Source organism: Mesoplodon densirostris, chromosome 5 (assembly GCF_025265405.1).
Source record: "Mesoplodon densirostris isolate mMesDen1 chromosome 5, mMesDen1 primary haplotype, whole genome shotgun sequence".
In the NCBI taxonomy this organism is placed as follows: Eukaryota; Metazoa; Chordata; class Mammalia; order Artiodactyla; family Ziphiidae; genus Mesoplodon; species Mesoplodon densirostris.
Genome location: NC_082665.1, coordinates 152,165,481 through 152,187,626, shown reverse-complemented (window position 1 = coordinate 152,187,626; position 22,146 = coordinate 152,165,481). Strand labels below are relative to the sequence as shown.

The window sequence follows — 22,146 nt, the reverse complement described above, 5'->3', positions numbered from 1 at the left end:
GTAAGAAGACAGAGAGTGAGGGAAAACATAACATTATAGATTGTGAAACACCATCTATATCAAAGAGTTACCTATGTTCTAAGATTTCAACTACATACAGAAAAATGAGAACATGGAAAAAATACTGGAAAGATATTTACCAAAGACTGCCAATGCATGGTTAAATAATATATACTTTTCTTCCTCTTTATGGTCCTGTACACTTTCCAAATGGCCTATCAGTATGTTTTTACTCCGATAATCAGGAAATAAAATTAATAAAATAAAAAGAATTTTAAACAAATTGATTTTCAGAAAAAGATGAAATCTGTAGAGACTATCATACATTTATTTCTGAACGTAATCTTTTTTCTTTCCTTCCCCATCACGCTCAAAACAATTTTTAAGTAAAAGTGAAAGACAATGAAGACAGAATCTAGATAATCTACTTCTTTCTAATTGCTTCTAATTATTAGTGTTTCAAATATGACAATAACAATTAAATGCAATCTCAAAGCAGGGGTAGCAGACAGCAAGGCTTATCATTGTCTGGGAGTGGTGTGGTAGGCTCCGCAGAGGAGAAGTGGGCAGTGAGGAATGGTTAGAGAGGCAATGAGGGAAACAGTTTATTCAGTGATGCTTTATTGAGCCAGCTGGGCACAAGACAAGAAAAGGGTAACTCTTTACGAGACCAGGAAACAGAGCCTGGTTCTAGTAGAAAGGAGTGACTGAGAAAGTAGGCTGGGGTGTCCTGATCAGAACAAGGAAGTTCCGAGGGCTGAGAAAAGGACCAAGTCCAAAGTGGCCATCTCAATGAGTACCTTATTTAGAAAAGAGACCTGAGAACCGGGACACCAGCATGGTCAAAGGAGTAACAGCTGAGAAAAAATAATAATAATAAATCACAGGGGCTTCCCTGGTGGCGCAGTGGTTGAGAGTCCACCTGTCGATGCAAGGGCCACGGGTTCGTGCCCTGGTCCGGGAAGATCCCACATGCCGCGGAGCGGCTGGACCCGTGAGCCAGGGCCACTGAGCCTGCGCGTCCGGAGCCTGTGCTCCGCAGCGGGAGAGGCCACAACAGTGTGAGGTCCGCGTACCGCAAAAAAAAAATCACAGTAGATTTTAATATCCTTTGGGATAAAGGGAGGGAAATAATGAAAGCAAGTCAGGGTATAGTCACTGAGGATCATCTTGCAACTGAGTGGCTGCAACAACCCTAATGGGTCAAAGGTCATACAAGTATCAATAAACCTCAATGATATCAAAAGAGATGAGGATGCTGAATCACTGTCCTGGGGCAGAACAATCAAAAATCAAAGTAAGAAAGAAAGGATATAATGCATGATAAAAGCTGGTCCCTTAATAAACAATCCAAAAAGGAAATTAAGAAAACAACTCCATTTATAATAGCACCCAAAAGAATAAAATACCTAACAATAAATTTAAACAAGGAGATAAAAGGTTTATCCACTGAAAACTACAAAACATTGTTAAAATTAAGGAAGACCTAAATAAATGGGAAGACATCCCATCTTCATGGATTGGAAGACTCACTATTACTACTGTTAAGGTCGAAATACTACCCGAAGGGATATATCAGTGCAATCCCTATCAAAATTCTAACCCCTTTTTTTGCAGAAATGGAAAGGCAGATTCTCAAATTAATATGGAATTGTAAGTGGCCTCCAATAGCCAAAACGGTCTTGAAAAAGAACATAGCTGAGTCACACTTTCCAATTTCAAAACTTACCACAAAGCCACAGAAACCAAAACAGTGTGGTACTGGCATAGTGATAGCTAAATTGATGAAACAGAACTGAGAGTGCATAAATAAGTCTATATATTCCTAGCCAATTGATTTTTTAAATTATTTATTTATTTTTTTTATTTGGCTGTGCTGGGTTTTAGTTGTGGCACACAGGATCTTCGTTGCCACGTGTGGGATCTTTAGTTGCGGCATCTCTAGTTGAGCCGTGTGGGATTTTTTTTTTTTTTTTTTTTTAGTTGCAGCATGCGGACTCTTAGTTGCGGCATGAAGGATCTAGTTCCCTGACCAGGGATTGAACCCCTGCATTGGGAGCGTGGAGTCTTAACCACTGGACCACCAGGCAAGTCCCCAGCCAACTGATTTCTGACAAGAGCGCCAAAACCACTTAATGGGGAAAGAACAGCCTCTTCAACAAATGGTGCTGGGACAACTGGATATCCACATGCAAAAAGAATGAAAATTATACCCTTACCTCACACCATATACAAAAACTAATTCAAAATATATCAACAGGGCTTCCCTGGTGGCGCAGTGGTTGAGAGTCCGCCTGCCGATGCAGGGGACATGGGTTCATGCCCTGGTCCGGGAAGATCCCACATGCTGCGGAGCAGCTGGGCCCGTGAGTCATGGTCGCTGAGCCTGTGCGTCCGGAGCCTGTGCTCCGCAACGGGAAAGGCCACAACAATGAGAGGCCTGCATACCGCCAAAAACAAAACAAAACATATATATATATATATATATATATATATATATATATATATATATATATATCAACAACATAAATATAAGACCTAAAACTATAAAACTCTTAGAAGAAAACATAGGGATAAATTTTCATGACCTTGGATTTAGCAGTGGATCCTTCAATATATCACTAAAAGCAAGAGCAACAGAAGAAAACTAGATAAACTGGACTTCATAAAATTAGAACACTCCCTAACACCATACACAAAAATAAACTCAAAATGGATTAAAGACCTAAGTAAGGCCAGACACTATAAAACTCTTAAAGGCAAGCATAGGAAGAACACTCTGTGACATAAATCACAGCAAGATCCTTTTTGACCCACCTCCTAGAGAAATGGAAATAAAAACAAAAATAAACAAATGGGACCTAATGAAACAAAAACTTTTGCACAGCAAAGGAAAACATAAACAAGACGAAAAGACAACCTTCAGAATGGGAGAAAATATTTGTAAACAAAGCAACTGACAAAGGATTAATCTCCAAAATTTACAAGCAGCTCATGCTGCTCAATATCAAAAAAAAAGAAATAACCCAATCCAAAAATGGGCAGAAAACCTAAATAGACATTTCTCCAAAGAAGATATATAGATTGCCAACAAACACATGAAAGGATGCTCAACATCACTAATCATTAGAGAAATTCAAATCTACAATGAGGTATCATCTCACACCAGTCAGAATGGCCATCATCAAAAAATCTACAGAGTAGACATCATGCTTCCATCATCAACTTCTCCCTCAGTTTGGGCAGGGGAGTTTTCTTGTCCCTACATGGTCAATCCAGGACTGTCATGGCACTATGGAAAAATTATTTCAGGTCTCAATACAATGAGGGCCTTTCACTTTGAAATGTCACCTTTCCATAAATTATTGCTTTTTATGTATGCAGAGAGCATGTCTTAGGGGTCATCAAATTACTGAGCTCACTGGGCAGGATGTGAGTCTCATGCCACCGTTGTTTTATTATTTGGGGGCATGTCTCATGTTTCTGCTGCATGTTTTTTTTTTTACTGCTTGGTTTTGTGGTTAAGCAAACCTGCTTTCTTGAGTGATCATTAACTTACAGGGGTCTCCCATACTTTTCCTTTACTTACAATCCCTAGAGGGGTTAATTATTTTTTCACCTACTTTATCCCTTTACTTTGTCCCTATCATATAGATACATATATGCATAACTGAATCACATTGCTGCACATCTGAACCTAAAACAACTTTGTAAATCAACTGTGCATCAATACTTAAAAAAAAATCTACAAACAATAAATGCTGAAGAGGGTATGGAGAAAAGGGAACCCTCTTGCACTGTTGGTGGGAATGTAAATTGATACAGCCACTATGGAGAACAGTATAGAGGTTCCTTAAAAAACTAAAAATAGAACTACCATATGCCCCAGCAATCCCACTACTGGGCATATACCCTGAGAAAACCATAAATCAAAGAGTCATGTACAACAATGTTCATTGCAGCTCTATTTACAATAGCCAGGACATGGAAGCAACCTCAGTATCCATCGACAGATGAATGGATAAAGAACATGTGGCACATATATACAATGGAATATTACTCAGCCATAAAAAGAAATGAAACTGAGTTATTTGTAGTGAGGTGGATGGACCTAGAGTCTGTCATACAGAGTGAAGTAAGTTAGAAAGAAAAAAACAAATACCACATGCTAAAACGTATATATGGAATCTAAAAAAAGAAAAAAGAAAATGGTCATGAAGAACCTAGGGGCTGGACAGGAATAAAGACGCAGACCTACTAGAGAATGGACTTGAGGACATGGGGAGGGGGAAGGGTAAGCTGGGACAAAGTGAGAGAGTGGCATGGACATATACACACTACCAAACGTAAAACCGATAGCTACTGGGAAGCAGTCACATAGCACAGGGAGATCAGCTCGGTGCTTTGTGACCACCTAGAGGGGTGGGATAGGGTGGGTGGGAGGGAGGGAGATGCAAGAGGGAAGAGAGATGGGGATATATGTATATGTATAGATGATTCACTTTGTTATAAAGCAGAAACTAACACACCATTGTAAAGCAATTATACTCCAATAAAGATGTTAAAAAATAAAAAAAAAAAACCCTGCGCATTGAAAGTCATTATCAAGGTGAAGACAACCTAGAAAATGGAGGAAAATATTGCAAGTTATGTATTTGACAAGGGTCTAGTATCCACAATATATAAAGAAGTCTTACAACTCAACAACAGAAAGACTATTTAAAAATGGGCAAGGGACCTGAAAAGACATTTCTCCAAAGAAGACACACAAATAGCCAACAAACACATGAACACCAGCAGTCATTAGGGAAATACAAATCAAAACCACAATGAGGTAAAACTTTATACTCACTAGGATAGCATTAATTAAAAAACAAACAAACAAACAGAAAACAGCAAGTGTTAGCAAGGACATGGAAAAATTGGAACTTCTGTACATTGCTGGTGGGACTGCAAAACAGCTCGGCCGCTGTAAAAAAGTTTGGTGGTTCCTCAAAAAGTTAAACATGGAATTACCACATGACCCACAATTCCACTCCTAGGTATATATCCAAAACTGAAAACAGGTACTCAAGTACTTAACACACATGTTCATAGCAGCATTATTCACAATAGTAAAGATGTGAAAACAGCCTAAATGTCCGTCAACAGATGAATGAAGAAACAAACTGTGGTATATACATAGAAATGGAATACTATTCAGTCACAGAAAGGAGTGAAGTATTGATACATGCTACAATGTGAATGAATCCCCAAAACATTATGCTAAATAAAAGAAGCCAGATAGAAAAGGTCTCATATTGTATTAGTCCACTTATATAAAATATCCAGGATAGATAAATCCACAGAAATAGAACACAAATTGGTGGTTGCCAGAGGCTGGGGGAAGAGGGAGGTGAGGAAAAAACTGCTTAACGGGTGAGGAGTTTTACTCTGGAGCAATGGAAATGTTTTGGAACTAGACAGGGTTGGTGGTCGCACAACATGGTATATGTACTAAATGTCACTGAATAATTTGTTCACTTCACAATGGTTAATTTTATGTCACGTGAATTTCACCCAGTAAATTATTATTTTTCAAAAAGAAAAGAAAAAAAGCTGAGCCCTGCCCCATAAATGGGGAGGGAGTGTACTAAAACTGACTTCCAGTGACTAGAAAGTATTATGAGGAAAATACCACTCACAGGAAGAAAGCAGGTTTCAGTTAAGCTGAAGAGATAAAGCAGCACCATGAAAGAGTCAGAGGAGACCTCCAACAAAACTGGAGCCCTACAAGATAAAACTGAAAGGACCAGCAGGACAGAGGACAGAGCTGGCGAAACAGAGTGGGTGGGAGGTGGAAAGGGGCTCTGCGGGAAGGCGGGCAGGAACAAGGGCGAACAGCCCTGGACTGAAGAGGTAGCATTTTGTTATTAGAATGTATAGAGCTTTTCTCTTCGAACCTAAGATGAACAACATTTCAGTTCTTCGCCTATAATAATCAGACTTAAATTTTTCACTGCCAATTCCAGCAAAGTAGGAATGTTACTCTATTGTTAGAAAATATGACATTTGTTCACAAGTTATTTTTAAACAACCCAAATTCCAAGCTGAAAATCCAAAGTTATTTCTGCAAAACTCTCCACATCCATCAAGGAATATTCATTTTCCCCTAAACAATATTAAAAAAAGCTCAAGCTTAGTTCGAGGCCTGTGTTCTACATGACCTGGCCTGTGTAGCTCAAGTTCAAATAACACAATAGTTTAAAAATTATTCTAAACGATTTTAAAAGTTAACTATTGGATTCCTAAGGCCACAACAATGGTCGATTAGTGTCAATGACCAAACCACCTCCCTTTAAAAAAGAGCCACCTTACAGCACATAACAAAATACATTCCAGGAGCTGTTCACATGTCTGTCTTCCCCACTACCTTGCACACCTCACAAGCAAGGCTGGGGTCTTAGGTTATTTGTAGGTACTCAAATGTTAGATGCATGAATGGCTGGCTGTAGATAAAAATCAACTACAGCAAAGATAGATTTTAAGGGAGATGATGTTTTAAAGAAAACATCAGGAATCAGTTAAGGTAGAAAAACAAAAGTGATGTTGTAGAAACAGAACTAAAGCAGAGTTTTTGCTAATGAGCAGCTGAGTGACCTTTGGCAATCAATTATTTAACCACCTTCTCCAGGCATCAATTTTCTCAACTATGAAACAAGGGAGTTAAACCAGATAAAGCTAAAGTCCCTCCTCAGACCCCAAATTCTATTATTCTATGATATCATCCATGGTTTCCAAATGTCAGCCAAAACTCTATTATTCTATGATATCATCAATGGTTTCCAAATGCTAGTCAAAGCTTAAGTTAAAAATTTATTTAGTCAAAAGAATCTTCTAGGTTCTGAGGACAGTGTGGTATACAAGCCAGAGAAAAAAAGCCAAAATCACTTACTATGTATGAAACCACTAAATACTCTGTATTTTAATCAATGCTGAAATTAAATAAATACAGAGCTCTTACTTCAAATTTTCCTGGTTTATGGAAACTAACAAACAATATAATAAAGTAACAATTTGTCCATCAAAATCTCATAAACCTAGCTATAGTCAAATTATACCTAGAAAATTAGCTGAGACCTAATATTTAACTACATCATAAGAAGGGAATTTACAAATGTTAGACTACAGGAAAGGGGCATCCTATCTTCATAATTAAAAATGGAAAAGCACGTAAATCTTCAATCCCCATAGCTGTTTAAACGATATTCTTGTAGATTAAATGAGATGTTTCATGTGATCTCTGCCCATTCAGATTTTCCTCCTACATTTCTCCTGCAACCATTAAGTGCCTGGATAGAAGTGGGCTGAGAGTACACATGTACACACAGAGAGTATAAAAAGAACTAAAGTGAGCTTTTAAGAGAAAGAAGACATCAACAATGGAAGACAAAGTAAACATGCCCCTTCCCTCCACCCCCTTCCTACAGGCTGCCTCCTCGTCCCACGCCTAAAACTGGCCTCTTCCAAGGAAAGGCAAGAGGTCCATCCTTTGGTCCCTAAGAAGTGGCTAGGGGGTCAGCGTCAAGGAAGGGAACCTCCTGATCCTCTCAAGGAGAAGCCAGCATCTGCCATCACTGAGCACCTCTCCTCACTCTGCCACTTTAGGAAGAGTACATGATGTGTGATCAAAATCAACAGCTCACTTAAAACAATCCACTGGAATGGCTATTAGTTGCCACTGCTTTAACAGATCAGGCTCCAGGATACAACTATTCCAGTACCAAGCATCTCCCCTCCCGTATCTTCCATTTCAGTACCTAACTTCGACTGTAATTCAGTGATCCCTGAAAATGGAAACCCAAAGCTCTCCATCACAAATGCTGTGCTCAGGTTTGCCTCCCTAGTACCTGTGATGATATGACCTTTGAGAGAAGTTGTGTGAAATCAAAGGGAGACTGTGGTCACTTTTTTTTCTCTTCACGAGTATTGTCACTTTTGATTTCAAATGGATGACTCAAATAATACCGTCACCTTCCCCCTCTGAAAATACTACAGCAGATGGATACGAAATTATCAAGAGGGTTGACACTAAAACACAGGATCGGGGAACAAGATTTCACATCCAACTTGTATAGCTGTCATCTTAAAAAAAAAATCCATAAAAGAATTCCACAACTGCAGAGATGTTAGAGATGCTCCCCAATTCCTATGTAAGAATAGTAAGTAACAAAAACATAACCCATAATCTCTAGCACTATAACATAAAATATGAAGCATGCCCTGCCATAGCGTGAGAATGTTCTAGCATCTGGTAAAATGATACTCTGGAAACTAATTTATCATTGGTTCCTGCACTATTTAAAGAAAAAAATGATCTCACCAAGCTCATGCATGCATTGCAAGTACAGCTCTAGTGTAGAGACGGAGTAATTTACTCACAGTTTGACATAACCACCATTCAATTTCTTTCAGAGCCAACTCCTAATAGGAGCACACACTCTCAGTCAGCCGTGGAGGCCATTAGTAACTTAGAGTTGGCTATTATGGCCAGGGGCTCAAAGCACAATGGAGAACTCACAAACATCGTTCCTCCCTCCCAGCAACGCCAAGTGCTAACTTGGAGTCCAGTTCCAAAGCTACCTGAATTCTTTTCTAAGGCAAGTCACTTAGCTCTCTGCTACAAGTTAGTGCCATGAGACCAGGGGTCTATATCCGCTTTACTCACCAAAACATGTCAAACCCCTAAAATAAGGCCTAGTGTACATTCAATAAGTAATTGCTCAGCGAGTGATAAATGTTGCTACCCAAGGCAATCAACCAGGTGATGTCTAAGTGACCTCTCTTTCTAACATTCTATGATTTGACTTTTTATCCAAAAACATAAAAATCCCCCACCAATAACTAAAATAAATTATTTTGAGGATTATGTAGCATTTTCATATACATTATGGCAATATGATAACAGACACCCTGTTATACATCTCATACATGAAGAAACCAACACTCAGAAACATTAATTACTTGCCTACCCCCATATAACAGAAGGAGATGGACTTAAAACTCAAATATGCAGATTCCAAATCCAGTATTTTCCCACACCATGTTATCTACTATAAACCCACATTTGTGCACATGTGCATGCATGCGTAGCTATACAACCTTAGAGCTTTTTCTTGAAATTAGACTAAATTCTCTCCTTTAACAAATAATCTAAGGAGTTAAATAACTTTAGAAAAGATGCAAACAATCAAAAAGATAATCCTTGGCCATTTCCACTTCTGGACAAGATAGAATAACAGGACAAGATTAACCCTCTCATCTGAAATAATCAAAAAACAGACAAAATATATGAGAGCTCAGAAAGACAAAGACAGCTAGAGTACATAGGACAAAGTACCAGAGAACAGAGAGCTACACAGAGAGAGAATTTCCAAGATCTGCAGAGGGTTGCCCCTCGAGCCTTCAGCTGAGTACTGATCATGCATAAGGAAGCTACACAAGGGCAGAGAAAAAATAAAAGGTTAACAGTGCATAGCACTTCATACATTTTGGAATATCACCTATTCCCACCAGCCAGACTGGAAAACCTCGTGAGTCACAGGTCAATGGAGAAAGTACACGGAAGGGTCTTGACTCAGTAGTGGGGAATAATTGGACCTACACTGAGCACTGTTCCTGTCTTATCTAACAAGTCTTAAAAGCAAGACCTGAAAAGATCAAACTGCTTCCAAGTAACTTAACTGAGTCCCAGAACAAAATGTAAGAATAATTACAGGAATACAAAAATATCCAGCACCCAACAGGGTAAAATTCATAATGTCTGCCACCATCTAGTCAAAAACTACCGGGCATGTAAAAAAGCAAAATAAGTAGATAGACAGATAGATGACAGATCAACTGAAACCAACCCAGAACTGGCAGATGTTAGAGTCAGCAGACATTAAAACAACTATTGTAACAGTACCCCACAAAAAGTTAAGTAGAGACATGGAAGATATAAAAAGACCCAAATCAAATTTCTAGACATGAAAACTACAATGTATGAGATGAAAAAATACACTGGCTAGGATTAACAGCAGGTTAGCATTTCAGAAGAAAAGATGAGAAATTCTGTTTTCCAGCTTTTAATTATTTCGCCAGAATCTCTCTTGAATATTTTATATCCTTCAACTGTAGTGTGGACCAGCAGTCTGCTGAGAGACAGCTATGTGCCAAGCCATGAGGTAGCCCTAATGCAGTAGGGAAACTATAGAACATGATGGGTACAGTGATACAGATGTGTTTGTACATGGTATAGAGCTATGGAAGCCAAGATGGGGGGCACCTTATCCAGAGGTGTTCAGGGGACAGAGACTTGGGAAAATTAGGCAACTTCAAAGGAAATAAGCTATTAAAACTAATTTATTTAAACTTACATTCATAAGTTCAGTCCAATCCCCTTTTGGATAATAACTTAGCGGGCAATGGGAAATGATCAAGAGAATGATGACCCCAGTAAGGCACAAGACAGTGAATCCAAAAAAACAAAAAGAAAATATGATTCATTCATTTATTCATTCACGGAACTTTTACTGAATATCCTACTATATGCCAGGTACTGATTTAGGTGCTGGGCATACAGAGTGGAACAATATAAAAGGTCTCTACTCAAACAGAATTAGCCTTCCTACAGAGGGAGATGGAAGCAACAGAAGTATCAGGTACTTAAAAGAAAACAGGGTGGGGGCTTCCCTGGTGGCACAGTGGTTAAGAATCCGCCTGCCAATGCAGGGGACACGGGTTCAAGGCCTGGTCCGGGAAGATCTCACATGCCGCGCAGCAACTAAGCCCATGCGCCACAACTACTGAGCCTGCACTCTAGAGCCCACGAGCCACAACTACTGAGCCTGTGTGCCACAACTACTGAAGCCCGTGTGCCTAGAGCCCGTGCTCTGCAACAAGAGAAGCCACCTCAGTGAACAGCCTGCGCACCACAACGAAGAGTAGCCCGCGCACCACAACGAAGAGTAGCCCGCGCACCGCAATGAAGAGTAGCCCCTGCTCGCCGCAACTAGAGAAAGGCCGCACGCAACAACGAAGACCAATGTAGCCACAAATTAATTAATTAAAAAAAAAGGAAAAGAAAACAGGGTGACAGAACAGAGTGGCACTGAGGGTCAACCCTAGGAAGGCAAGGCTCTCTGAGGAAGTAACATTAAGCTAAGATCTAGAAGGCTCCAGCCATGTAAAGATCTAGGAAAAGTACATAAGGCAGAGCAACCATCGAATGCAGATCCTAGGGTGAGAAAAGCTTGGCACCAAAGGAACTAAACGGTGGTATGGTGGGGAGCAGGGACAGGGAAGAAACAGGTGGCAGGCAAGAGTCTCTACATAAGCATTCATTTAGAAATCAGGAAGATCTAAGCCTAGATATTTGGTATTTATGAATTACTGTTAATTTCTTAGGTGTGATAATAGTTATTACAAAATTTTAAAGAATTCCTATCTTTTAGAGATACATACCAAAAGATTTTTTTTTTTTTTTCTTTTTGCGGTATGCGGGCCTCTCACTGTTGTGGCCTCTCCCGTTGCGGAGCACAGGCTCCGGACGCGCAGGCCCAGCGGCCATGGCTCACGGGCCCAGCCGCTCCGCGGCATATGGGATCCTCCCAGATCGGGGCACGAACCCGTATCCCCTGCATCGGCAGGCGGACTCTCAACCACTGCGCCACCAGGGAGGCCCCCAAAAGATTTTTTACAAAATTTTATGTCTGAGTTTGCTTCAAAATAATCCAAGCAGAAGATGAGGGGGAGTAGGACCAGGGAGCAGACGGGGGAGTGGAGAGGTATAGACCAAACAAAACTGGCCATGAGCTGATAATTGCTGAAGCAGGATGATGGATACATAGAGGTTCATTATACTATTCTGTCTACTTTTGAATGTTTGAAATTTTACATAATAAATACGTTTTTAAAAGCAAACTTATTTAAAATATAAGGAAAGGTATTAATAAATATAAATGCCCCCCTTCACCGATGACTTATTAGGGCTGCAAAATTATTCTATATGATACTATACTGGATGCATTTGTCAAAACCCATATAACTACAACAGAATAAACCTTAATGTATGCAAATTTGTTTTTAATTCAGGCGGCAGGGGGAGTTGGATGAAGGTAATCAAAAAGTACAAACTTCCAGTTATAAGATAAATAAGTATAACTAGGGATATAATGTACATGATAAAGATAATTAACACTGCTGTATGTTATATATGAACACTGTTAAGAGAGGAAATCTAAGAGTTCTCATCACAAGGAATGAAAATTTTTTTCTCTTTAATATTTTATCTATATGAGATGATGGTGTTCACTAAACCTACTGTGGTTAATTATTTCATGATGTGTGTAAGTCAAATCATTATGCCGGACACCTTAAACTTACACAGTGCTTTATGTCAATTAAATCTCAATAAAACTAGAAGGAAAGAAAATCACGTAGGAGGTCAAAGAATCCTAGGATGAAATACAGAATGTTAATAGATGCCCCCTTCCAGAACCAGCTTTTGAGGGATTCAGATGTACCCATAAGCTTTCATCAGGGGGCCCTGTAAGGTCCCCAAAGTCTGAGAACCCCCATCACAGTGTGCAAAACTTAATATGTGTGGGAGCCACACCCTTGTCTAGGAAAAGGCCCTAAGGCTTTCACAAAATAAGGTTGAGAACCCCTGATATTTCTCTTGCCAGCAACTTCCTAGCTGAAAAGTGAGTTGCCATTGTTCTAAAACCTAACGGTAATATCTCACTGCCATCATCTGCCTACCCTGCAAGGACATTACTACACAGCCATTACCACAAGTAAATAATTTACCACCAGCGAATTTTACAACTCTGAAAGAAAGCTGTGACAGGTACCCAAAAAAAAGGAAAGGTGGAAAATTATGTCTGTCTCCTTCACAGTATCACCTTCTTGGGACTTCCCTGGTGGCGCAGTGGTTAAGAACCCTCCTGCCAATGCAGGGGACACAGGTTTGAGCCCTGGGCCGGGAAGATCCCACATGCCGCGGAGCAACTAAGCCCGTGCGCCACAACTACTGAGCCTGCTCTCTAGAGCACGTGAGCCACAACTACTGAGCCCGCGTGCCACAACTACTGAAGCCCATGCACCTAGAGCCCGTGCTCTGCAACAAGAGAAGCCACCGCAATGAGAAGCCTGCGCACCATAATGAAGAGTAGCCTCCGCTCGCCACAACTAGAGAAGGCCTGTGCGCAGCAACAAAGACCCAACGTGGCCAAAAATAAATAAATAAATTTATTTTTAAAAAATCACCTTGTTACAATACTGTATTTCATTTAATCTAAAAGGCACCATTATTTTTTGTGCCACTAAGAAAGAAAAAAAGCTGTCAATTAACTGATGATTCACCATTGATTGTGAAATGGTTCCAGTTTCAGAGATGTTCAAATGTGAAAAAGCCGTACATCTTACAATTCATGCAACATGCCATTCAGAAACCTCACTGGCTGGGCCCCATCTCAGATCTCTTAAACAAATTGCTCAGAGTAGGTATAGGAATCTGTACTTTGTTTAAGCCCCTCAGATGATCTGGTCAGATACAGACTGCACTGTTCACTGTCAGAGGCAGCCGAGTAGAGAAGGCATGCACTTCAGAGTCATATAGCCCTGGACATCTCTGTGACCTCCAGCAAACTCTGTAATTTCCCAGAGCCTCAGCTTTATCTATAGAAAAATGCCAATGCCCTGTATTTCCAGTGGTTGATAAAATAAAAGAAAATATGTGAAATAGTTGACACAGAGCAAGACATTTATATAAGAACATGTTCATTATTTATGAGCAAGACACAACATATCTTGTCTTATGAACAAGAATGGGACCTATTAAATTACTTTTCAGAAATATTCTACCACTCAGCACTGTCACTTGCTGGGCACAGTTAAGAAGAATCAATTAATAAGTGTTTATTACTTAATTCAGCAATACACACATTTGTTGTGGCACACCACATTTCTAGAGGTCCTATATAAATGAAAGCTGTTTAATAACATCTTGATTAGAAAACACTGTACTTGATGTACCTCGACAGTAACACAAAAAAGCACACTTTTAAGCATAATATAATTTCAGAGTAGCTAATGGCTCTACTTCATGTCAAGTTTTTGTTTTGTTTTGTTTTAGTATGTATAGCTGGCAGTTGTTTTCAGAACACTGGCATAACTGTGTTAAAACCCCAAAAGTAATGCTGTGGAACTTCTCAATGTGTGATGCTCAAAAAAATACCCACATGTTTCATTTGTTTCTAAAATGATCCTTAAAATCCAAACAGTGATTCAGGCAGCACCTTCAGAACTGACTAGTCAACTCAGGATATGACTCATAGGGGACAGGTTAGCCATAACTGGACAGAGTTCTCCCACACGTGTAGCATGAAGAAGGAAAAAAACCCCTCAAAACCCACAATTGCACAATGTCTCAGTCTTGCTCTCCCAGTGAAGAACACATGGATTCAAATTAATGCTGCATCAATGCCACCAACCCTACCCGAAGGCCCAGGATTGAGTGTGCTGCAAGGTGCTAACCACCTCCACCAGCACCCACCTCCTCAAAGTCTGGGCAGTGGCAGGATATGCCAGACAGCAGCAGAGAGGACACCCTCACTGCCCTCCCCCAAACACTTGGCCTGAGGTTGAAGAGGAAGAGAGGCGCTGGGAGGAGAGGAACACGTGGCTCATCTCATCTTTCTTTTTCCTCGACCATTTCCCAAAAAGAGTCCTTCAGTTCAGCTGCCCAAATCTGAAACTCCGATTCCTCTGTGACTCCTCCCTCTTCTTTAGCCCTGAGGTGCCCTCTGCTAAGTCTTCTCCAAACTCCCAGAAGATTCCTCACAAATCCATCCCACCGCCCTCAACTGCCCTAGTTGATTCCTCTTTACCAGCACAAGGCTGACTGTGTCTCATTTCCCAGAGCCAGCCTTTCAATCTTCAAGCCACCCTTTTCACTGGGGCCGAAGCTGTCTTTTCGAGAACCCAGTCCTATCTGTATACTCTCCTTTCCTAAGTTAAACAGCTCCTCATTACCTATAAAATAAACTTCAAATTCCTAACCCAATTTCAACCTACCTCCCAGCTTTATATTCTGCCACTCCCTGGTTTTGCCAAATTTTCTCACCTTAGCCTACCCCTTGAATTCACACACATCTGCTTCCATACAGCTATGGCTTTGTTTGCGCTATTTTCTCTGCCTGACATGAAATGCTCCTCTTTTCTGTCTTTCAAGTTCATCCTTCAAGATGAGGCTCAAATGTCTCCTTTCCTGGAACACATTCCTGAAAGCCCCTAAGCCTCTCCACTCCCCCTCCTTCTACAGTCAAAAGTAATCATTCCTACAACAACTTATATCAATCAGCAGTATAACTCTTATCTCAGTGTTATAGTTGTAGATACAACTGTTAGTCTCCCCTACGAAATTTTGAGTTCTTCAAGAAAAGGAATTCAGTAATTTTGAATTGCCATTTTCTACCACAATATATGGTACTTGGTTGGGCTTCAAAAATTTTTACTGGACTGATTTGGGGAGCAATGATCTCAACTAGTATTGAACTGATTTTTAAAAAGATGTGAACAACGCTTAACTCTTTCAGAGGATATTTATTTTAACGGAGAGGCAAGTTATCCAAAGTGAAGTTCTAATTGGCGTGAGGCGGAGTCTATTCTCAGAAGTCTCCCTGACTCCTACAGATTCCCTATCACCACCATCACCGCCGCCATGACCAGTTTATATCATACCCCCACCCATCAGCGTTTTATTCCTACACCCCTAGTACTGCCCCAGCCACAGACCGATTTCACCAGCTCTGGACTTGCAGGGAACTCAGCTATTAGAATTATCAAGTAGATAGAGAACAGGAGAGAATGCAGGTAATAATCAAGACCACAAATGAGCACATGTGCCAGCAGGCTTGCCGGTTCTACTCCTCAGGCATTTTGGTTAATCACAGCTCCTCCAGAGCTGACAAAGAGGCAATATGGATTCCAGACTGAGTCAAGACCTGGCCCTCGACTCACTGCCCAAAGGGCCCCAGATCAGTCTTCACCGGTAAAATGGAGACATGGATGCCTACCCTGCAGCCTAAGCAGGGCCTGGGGACACAGGGATGCCACATAAAGCTTCTGAGGCTTTTGGAGTCTCTATACCGATCGACTTCCATCAAGACTGCATGCCCTACTACCCAAGGAATGAGCTAGTTACATACTTCCTGCAGATCTGTTTCCTCATCTATATTATGGAAGTAACAATACACACCCAAAACAGGGATTACCTTTGTACCTGACACAGGCAAAAGATTGTCACACGTCAGCCGCACTCTAAATTCAAGTGTCAACCATTTATTTCTGTGACCACCACCACTACTCTTCCTAATACTGTTAGTACCAAAAAACTACACATCACCAGCTCTTCAATAGTCAAAGCCCAACCATTTACACATTGTAGAATGACCACTTGCCTTTACCCCCATCCTCCTAGGACTCCTCTAAAATGACAGTAATGAAGTCACAGACATTAAACCACAAACACAGAAAGGGAAAGAAGACAACGCAACATATATTTCAACAAACTTTTGCAAGATGGGGAGCAGTTGAAGGAGTGGTCACTGCCTCGCAGGACCTCTGGAGGGACTCAGCCCTGGATGCAACAAGGGCCACCAAAGGCTGGCCTGAGGCTCTGGCCTGTCAGAGGGGGAGCCTCTGATGAGGGGCATTCAAAGCAGTTGGGCCCCCAGGTCCAGCAAGAGACCCGAAGTTTTTCTGAAGAAACTGAACCACAGAGGCTGGTGTACCACCAAGCACACCAGAGGCAGGAGACTGCAGGTGTCTTCTCTGCAGACACTGACCAGTCCCAGAGAAGATGTGAAGGTGCTGATATGTGCGTGCGCGGGGGGCTCCCAATGAAACGTTCACCCACATTCCAAGGGAGGCCAGTAGACCACCCACCTACCCACCCACAAGCTTGCCCTCCCCTAATCAACTTTTCAGCATCTCACTCTTAATTATAGACAGCCAAGGATCAACAGATACTATCTAAATGAACAGAAAAAGAACTCTGAAATGAACAGGCACATTGGAGGAAGAAGAAGAAATATTTTTAAAATGTTAAACATACAGAAAAAATTAAAAACAACAAACACATGCCTCAAAGATAAGTGAAGATAATACATCCATAAAATTAGAATAAAATGAAATGGAAATGGAAACAGAGAACAAAAAGAGTTCTAAAATTTAAAATCATCATTAAAATTTTAAAAATAAAAGAGCTTGGAAGACAAAATTGAGAAAATTTCCCCCTCTTCCCACCTCCAAACATAGAGATATAAATAAGAGGCAACATATGTTGAGTATCTGAAGATCAATTCCAGAAGATTCAATAACCAAACCAGTAGATATCTCAGAAACAAACAAAAAAAAGTGATGGGTAGGAAATTATCAGAAGTAACAGACATTTTTGAAAACTGAAGGATATGAGTCTCTAGATTGAAAGGGCTCACTAAGACTAGAGGGACCACAAACAGAAGGAAGGACCCACACAGAAGCTGATAAAATTACAGAATTTTTTTAAAGACAAAGACCCTAAGTGCAAAAAACAGAAAACAAACAACAACAACCAAAACAACAACAACAAGGAATCAGAATGATTTTGGATTTTCATCAGAAACCCTTAAAGCCAAAAAACTGTGTAAAAATGCCACCGAAAATCGTGAAAAAATATATTTTTTTTCTGTCTAATATTCTAAATTCAGCCAAATCACCTATAAAGCATGAGGATAGGATAGACACCTTCAGACATGTAAGGCTTCAAATTATTTACCTCCCATGCAACCCTTCTCAGTAAGCTACTGAGGATATACTTCAGCAAAATGAAGCAAACAAAGAAAAAGGAAGACAGAAGATCCAGGGAACTGAGGCTCCAAGACAGGAGAGAAGGGTACAGAATGTGCAGGAAAAATAATCCTACTGTCCAGATTGGAAGAAGAGGATGGAAGGCTCCAAAGCAGGGAGTCGCTAAGAGGAAACCAAGTGAAGGTGATAGATGATTTGATGTGTTACCTGGAAAAAAAATATCAAAAGGCATTTAATATATTTCTTGGAGTATATGAGAGAATGCAGCCATAGATACAGAAAAGACTCAAAAAGTTTATAAGTCACTTATTTGCTCCAGGAAAAACAATAACATACAGGAGAAGAAAACATAACCATGGGTCACTATTTAACTCACAAGTGAGTTTATATATGTGTGTGTGTGTATGTATATGTACATGTATACATATAATAATGTATAATAAAAATTTACAATATAAATATATACACAATAATCTAAATACAGACTGTTGATTTTACCAAAAATGATGTAACGATATTGGGGGGTTTGGGCAAGAGAAGAGGGCAACTGCTCAGTTATGATATTAGGAAGTGAAATGCTTATTCTACATTGATTTCAAAATACGAAAAGTAAAAAAAAACAGGAAAAAGAGAGCTAGCTTGGGATAGTAGCTTCCACTGGAAACTAGGGCCTGGAGGATAAAAAGGCCAAAGGCAGAAGACTGCTGTTTTTTCATTTGAGGTCTTTTAGCACTATTTGATTTCTTTTTTTAACTATGTGCATATATGAATTGGATTAAAACAACTTATTCTCATGTCAAGAACAATCGGTTCAATTTATAAAGATGTCACTACCAACTTCATTTATAAGTTTCATACTCGGAATTGCAAATTCATTGTCTTAGAAATATTATAAAGTGATGGTTAGTTTCCCAAGTCAGCTTTCAGAAGGCATTTAACCCATAATGATACAAAAACATGGTACAAACTATTTCAAGTAGTCTTAAACACCATAAGCAGAAGAGTTCCTGTGGGAAACTGCATTCTGAGAAATCAGTATGCCTGGTATACATCTCAGCCCCACCCAACTGTTCTTCCCCAGACAGGGGCAGCCAAAAAATAAAGTCAGAATAGATGAGGAAGATGGAAGGAAGGAGAGGACCTGGATCTGGCAGGATGGAGAGTCAAGAGACCTACTGTAACAGGTCAACTCTGTTTGCATTAGAGAAAATACTGCTGAAGGCTCCCCTTGTCCCAGAGGTGGACCAAGGTTGATCAGTGAGGAACTCCTCCGTCCCCTCTTCCCAACAGCTCATTCCTGGGCACAAACTGGATGCTCATCAATCAGGAAACAAATACATCATTTCAAGTATTAATTAGCAATGACCTCTTTTCCACCATGCCATAATCAAACTTCTAAATAAATACCTTTATTTCATTCAATGAAACTCGCAACTTGAAACTTGTTGTGGTCTGTGTCAACACTATGTTTGATTATTTTTTTTAAAAGATTATTAAATGTGTGACCTTGAGCAAATTAAAGTCTCACTTTCCTCATCTCTAAAAGAGGAATAATGATATCCACCTCACTGGGTCACAAGAAAATGAGAGGAAATAATGTGTATAAAACATGTAGGAGGAAGTATATGGCAGGCACTCAATCAATGTCAGCCTCTGGTTGTGCCATGTCCCCTACCTCAATTGGTTTCTTACATGTAAACAAAGTCACAAATTATATACACGCTTTTAACCAAAAAACCTTTACAAAACCATGCATAATACATTAATATTTTTTAAATTAAGGTTATGAGTCAATTTATAAGCATTCATTATTTTTCCTAACCCTTAGTCTTGTTTCAAGTACTAATCCAATTTGCTGTTTTAACTTAGCTAAGTTAAATTCAGCGAATTCCACTAGACTAAAAAGAGGATTATAGAACGGCAGGACATTACAAAAACACAGCATTCTTTGGTTAAAGGGGACAAACCCGTATATGTAACAATGTCTAAACAGCCTGCTTAAAAGCAGTTCCATTTTAACACTGAGTGGACTTCAGTAGACCTCAAGAAAGTCTTATAACAAAAAAAATTGAATAAAATGACAGCTAATGGATGCTTAAAAGAATAATTTTTCCCCTCAAACACTTAGATGCACCACAAATCTGAGATGAAATAAAGATGAAAAAAATGTGGTTTTCTGGCCCATAATACACAAAAGAAAGTGAATGTCTAGCTATCTGCAACTACCAAAGACTTCCCATTTGGGGCCATTTCTATCATACCTTCCTCTAAGGGGTCATTTCCAGAATCCACAAAGTCACATTTTTCAAATTAATTCCCCAATGACAAAGCTACTTAGGTAGCACAGAACCACCAACTGACCCAAAGCCAAGTTCTCCTTTTCTTACAAGGTATTCTAAGTAGAAGAGTGGCCCAGAAATTCAGAATCAGTCCAAACTCCAACATATCCAAGACAAGAACCAAAAAGGTACTGAAGAAGCTAAAAGGTCGGCTACCTGGAGATTCATTCACTATTGTAAAATACGCTTATCGGTCCCAAGATTTGGAGACTGCCACGAACATGAAGTGCCCTTATAACCAATCTCTGGCTCTCATTTAAAAACAAAACAAAACAAAAAACTAAGATAACCAGAAAGTATAAGCACCGTAGTGTGGCCCCTACTGGGGCATCAAAACCACAGCAGATTTAACCTAAATAAAACGTGGATTTCGAGTATCCAAAATCCAGGGCCCTAGAGTGACACGTTGAGGAAAGGTCAAAGAAACTTGGAGCGGCAGGGAAGAAGAGTCTGCCTCCAGGGAATAAGGCGAAAGGCTAAAGAGGCTGTAAGCAGGCTGGAATGGGGTGGATCGCCGGGGGCCGAGGGGTCCCCGGGTCTTTCCGCGGCGTGCGGGGGAGGCCGGAAGGCTGGCCCAGGGCGGGGGCCGGGCAGGGACCACACCTCCCGGCCAGCAAGGCAGGCAAAGGCCGGGGCCCAGAGGCGACCCGGGGCGCTGGGGCCTGCCCGCCCGCGGTCCAGGTCGCGCGGACTGGGCCGCCGGCGGCCGGAAGCACCGGGGCCCGACCCTACCTGCCCACCCCGGCGCAGGCGGCCCCACTCACCGATAAGCCGGCGCACCTCGTCCTCGCTCAGGTAGAGGCTCACGCTGGGCCCCGCGGACGCGGGAGGCAGCGCCGGTGGCCTCGGGGCAGGGGCGGCGGCGGCGCCTGGTGCGAGCAGCAGCGGCAGCAGCGCGAGCAGGAGCAGCAGCGGCGGCGGCGGGGCCCTCAGGCCGCGGGTCCAAGGAAGGCGGCCCCGGCCCGGCGGCCCCGGCCGCGCCGTCCTGCGCATGGCCACCGCCGCCGCCGCCGCCGAGGAGAAGCGTGGGCCGTCCGCCGCGCCGCCGCCGCCCACCCCCGGCCCCGAGCCCCTCACAGCCCCGAGCCGGGGGCGGCCGCCCAGCTCATCGCGCCGCCGGCCCGTGGCAGCTTGCCGCCGCTTCAGACCGCCGGAGCGCGCCGCCGCCGCCGCCGCCTCCTCGGCCGCATCTTCCGCTGCGGGAGGCGGGCCGCGGTGGCGCGCGCGCGCGCGCCGCCGCCGCCTCGAGAGCGCGCACGCACGCACCGCCTCCTCCGTGCGGGCCCGAACCCGGCGAGTAGCGCTTTGGGTTCCCAGGTCCTCTGAAGGCGAAGGGCTCCACGGTCACCCTGTAAAGGAGCCCGTCCCCGCCCCCACGTTGTCACCAGCCTGATGTTTGCTTGTCTATTGTCTGTAACACACACACCCCCGCCCGAGATGGAGGGTCCAGGCAGGCAGGCCCGGGCCGCGCCTGCAGCCGAGTAGGCTTCCAGATTCAGGGAAATGCCTGGATGCGGCCGCTCTGATGGCAAAACAGAAACATGCTTTTTATTTGGAGAGAAAAAGAGAAAAGACCTTTTATCCTACCAACGGAGGTCAACATTAACATTTCTGTGTCTGTTTTGATGGATGTATACTATATACTTTTATTTTCCAAGATCTTGCTGAGCAAACTTTAACCTTATTCCTCCTACCCATTACAAATTTTTATTTTTTATAATCGTTTTGCGTCTCTATAATCAACCTGAATTTGGGGCTGTCAACCCGTGGTCCATGCTGGACTTTGACAGCTCCCCCCCCAATATGAAGTTGTGTGCAAAAGTGTGTGTCTGTCTCTCAGTGTGTGCTGTGTGTAGGCTTGAGCACACACAGAGAAGTGATATGTACATCTCCTCATTTGTTCTAGGGAGTCCTTGTCCCTGAAAGACGTTAA

General features: G+C 41.7%; 1 protein-coding gene across 2 annotated transcripts in view; it reads right to left on the bottom strand.

Annotated features, from left to right (window-relative positions):
• RYK (receptor like tyrosine kinase) overlaps positions 1-21,221 on the bottom strand; it is a 95,087-nt gene extending 73,866 nt beyond the window's left edge. For both annotated transcript variants that reach the window (XM_060099679.1, XM_060099680.1), the window contains exon 1: positions 20,978-21,221. In XM_060099679.1, the coding sequence (XP_059955662.1) occupies positions 20,978-21,206 (229 nt within the window). In that variant the 5' untranslated portion in view covers positions 21,207-21,221. The remainder of the gene's footprint in view (positions 1-20,977) is intronic.
• Between the last annotated feature and the right edge of the window lie 925 nt (positions 21,222-22,146).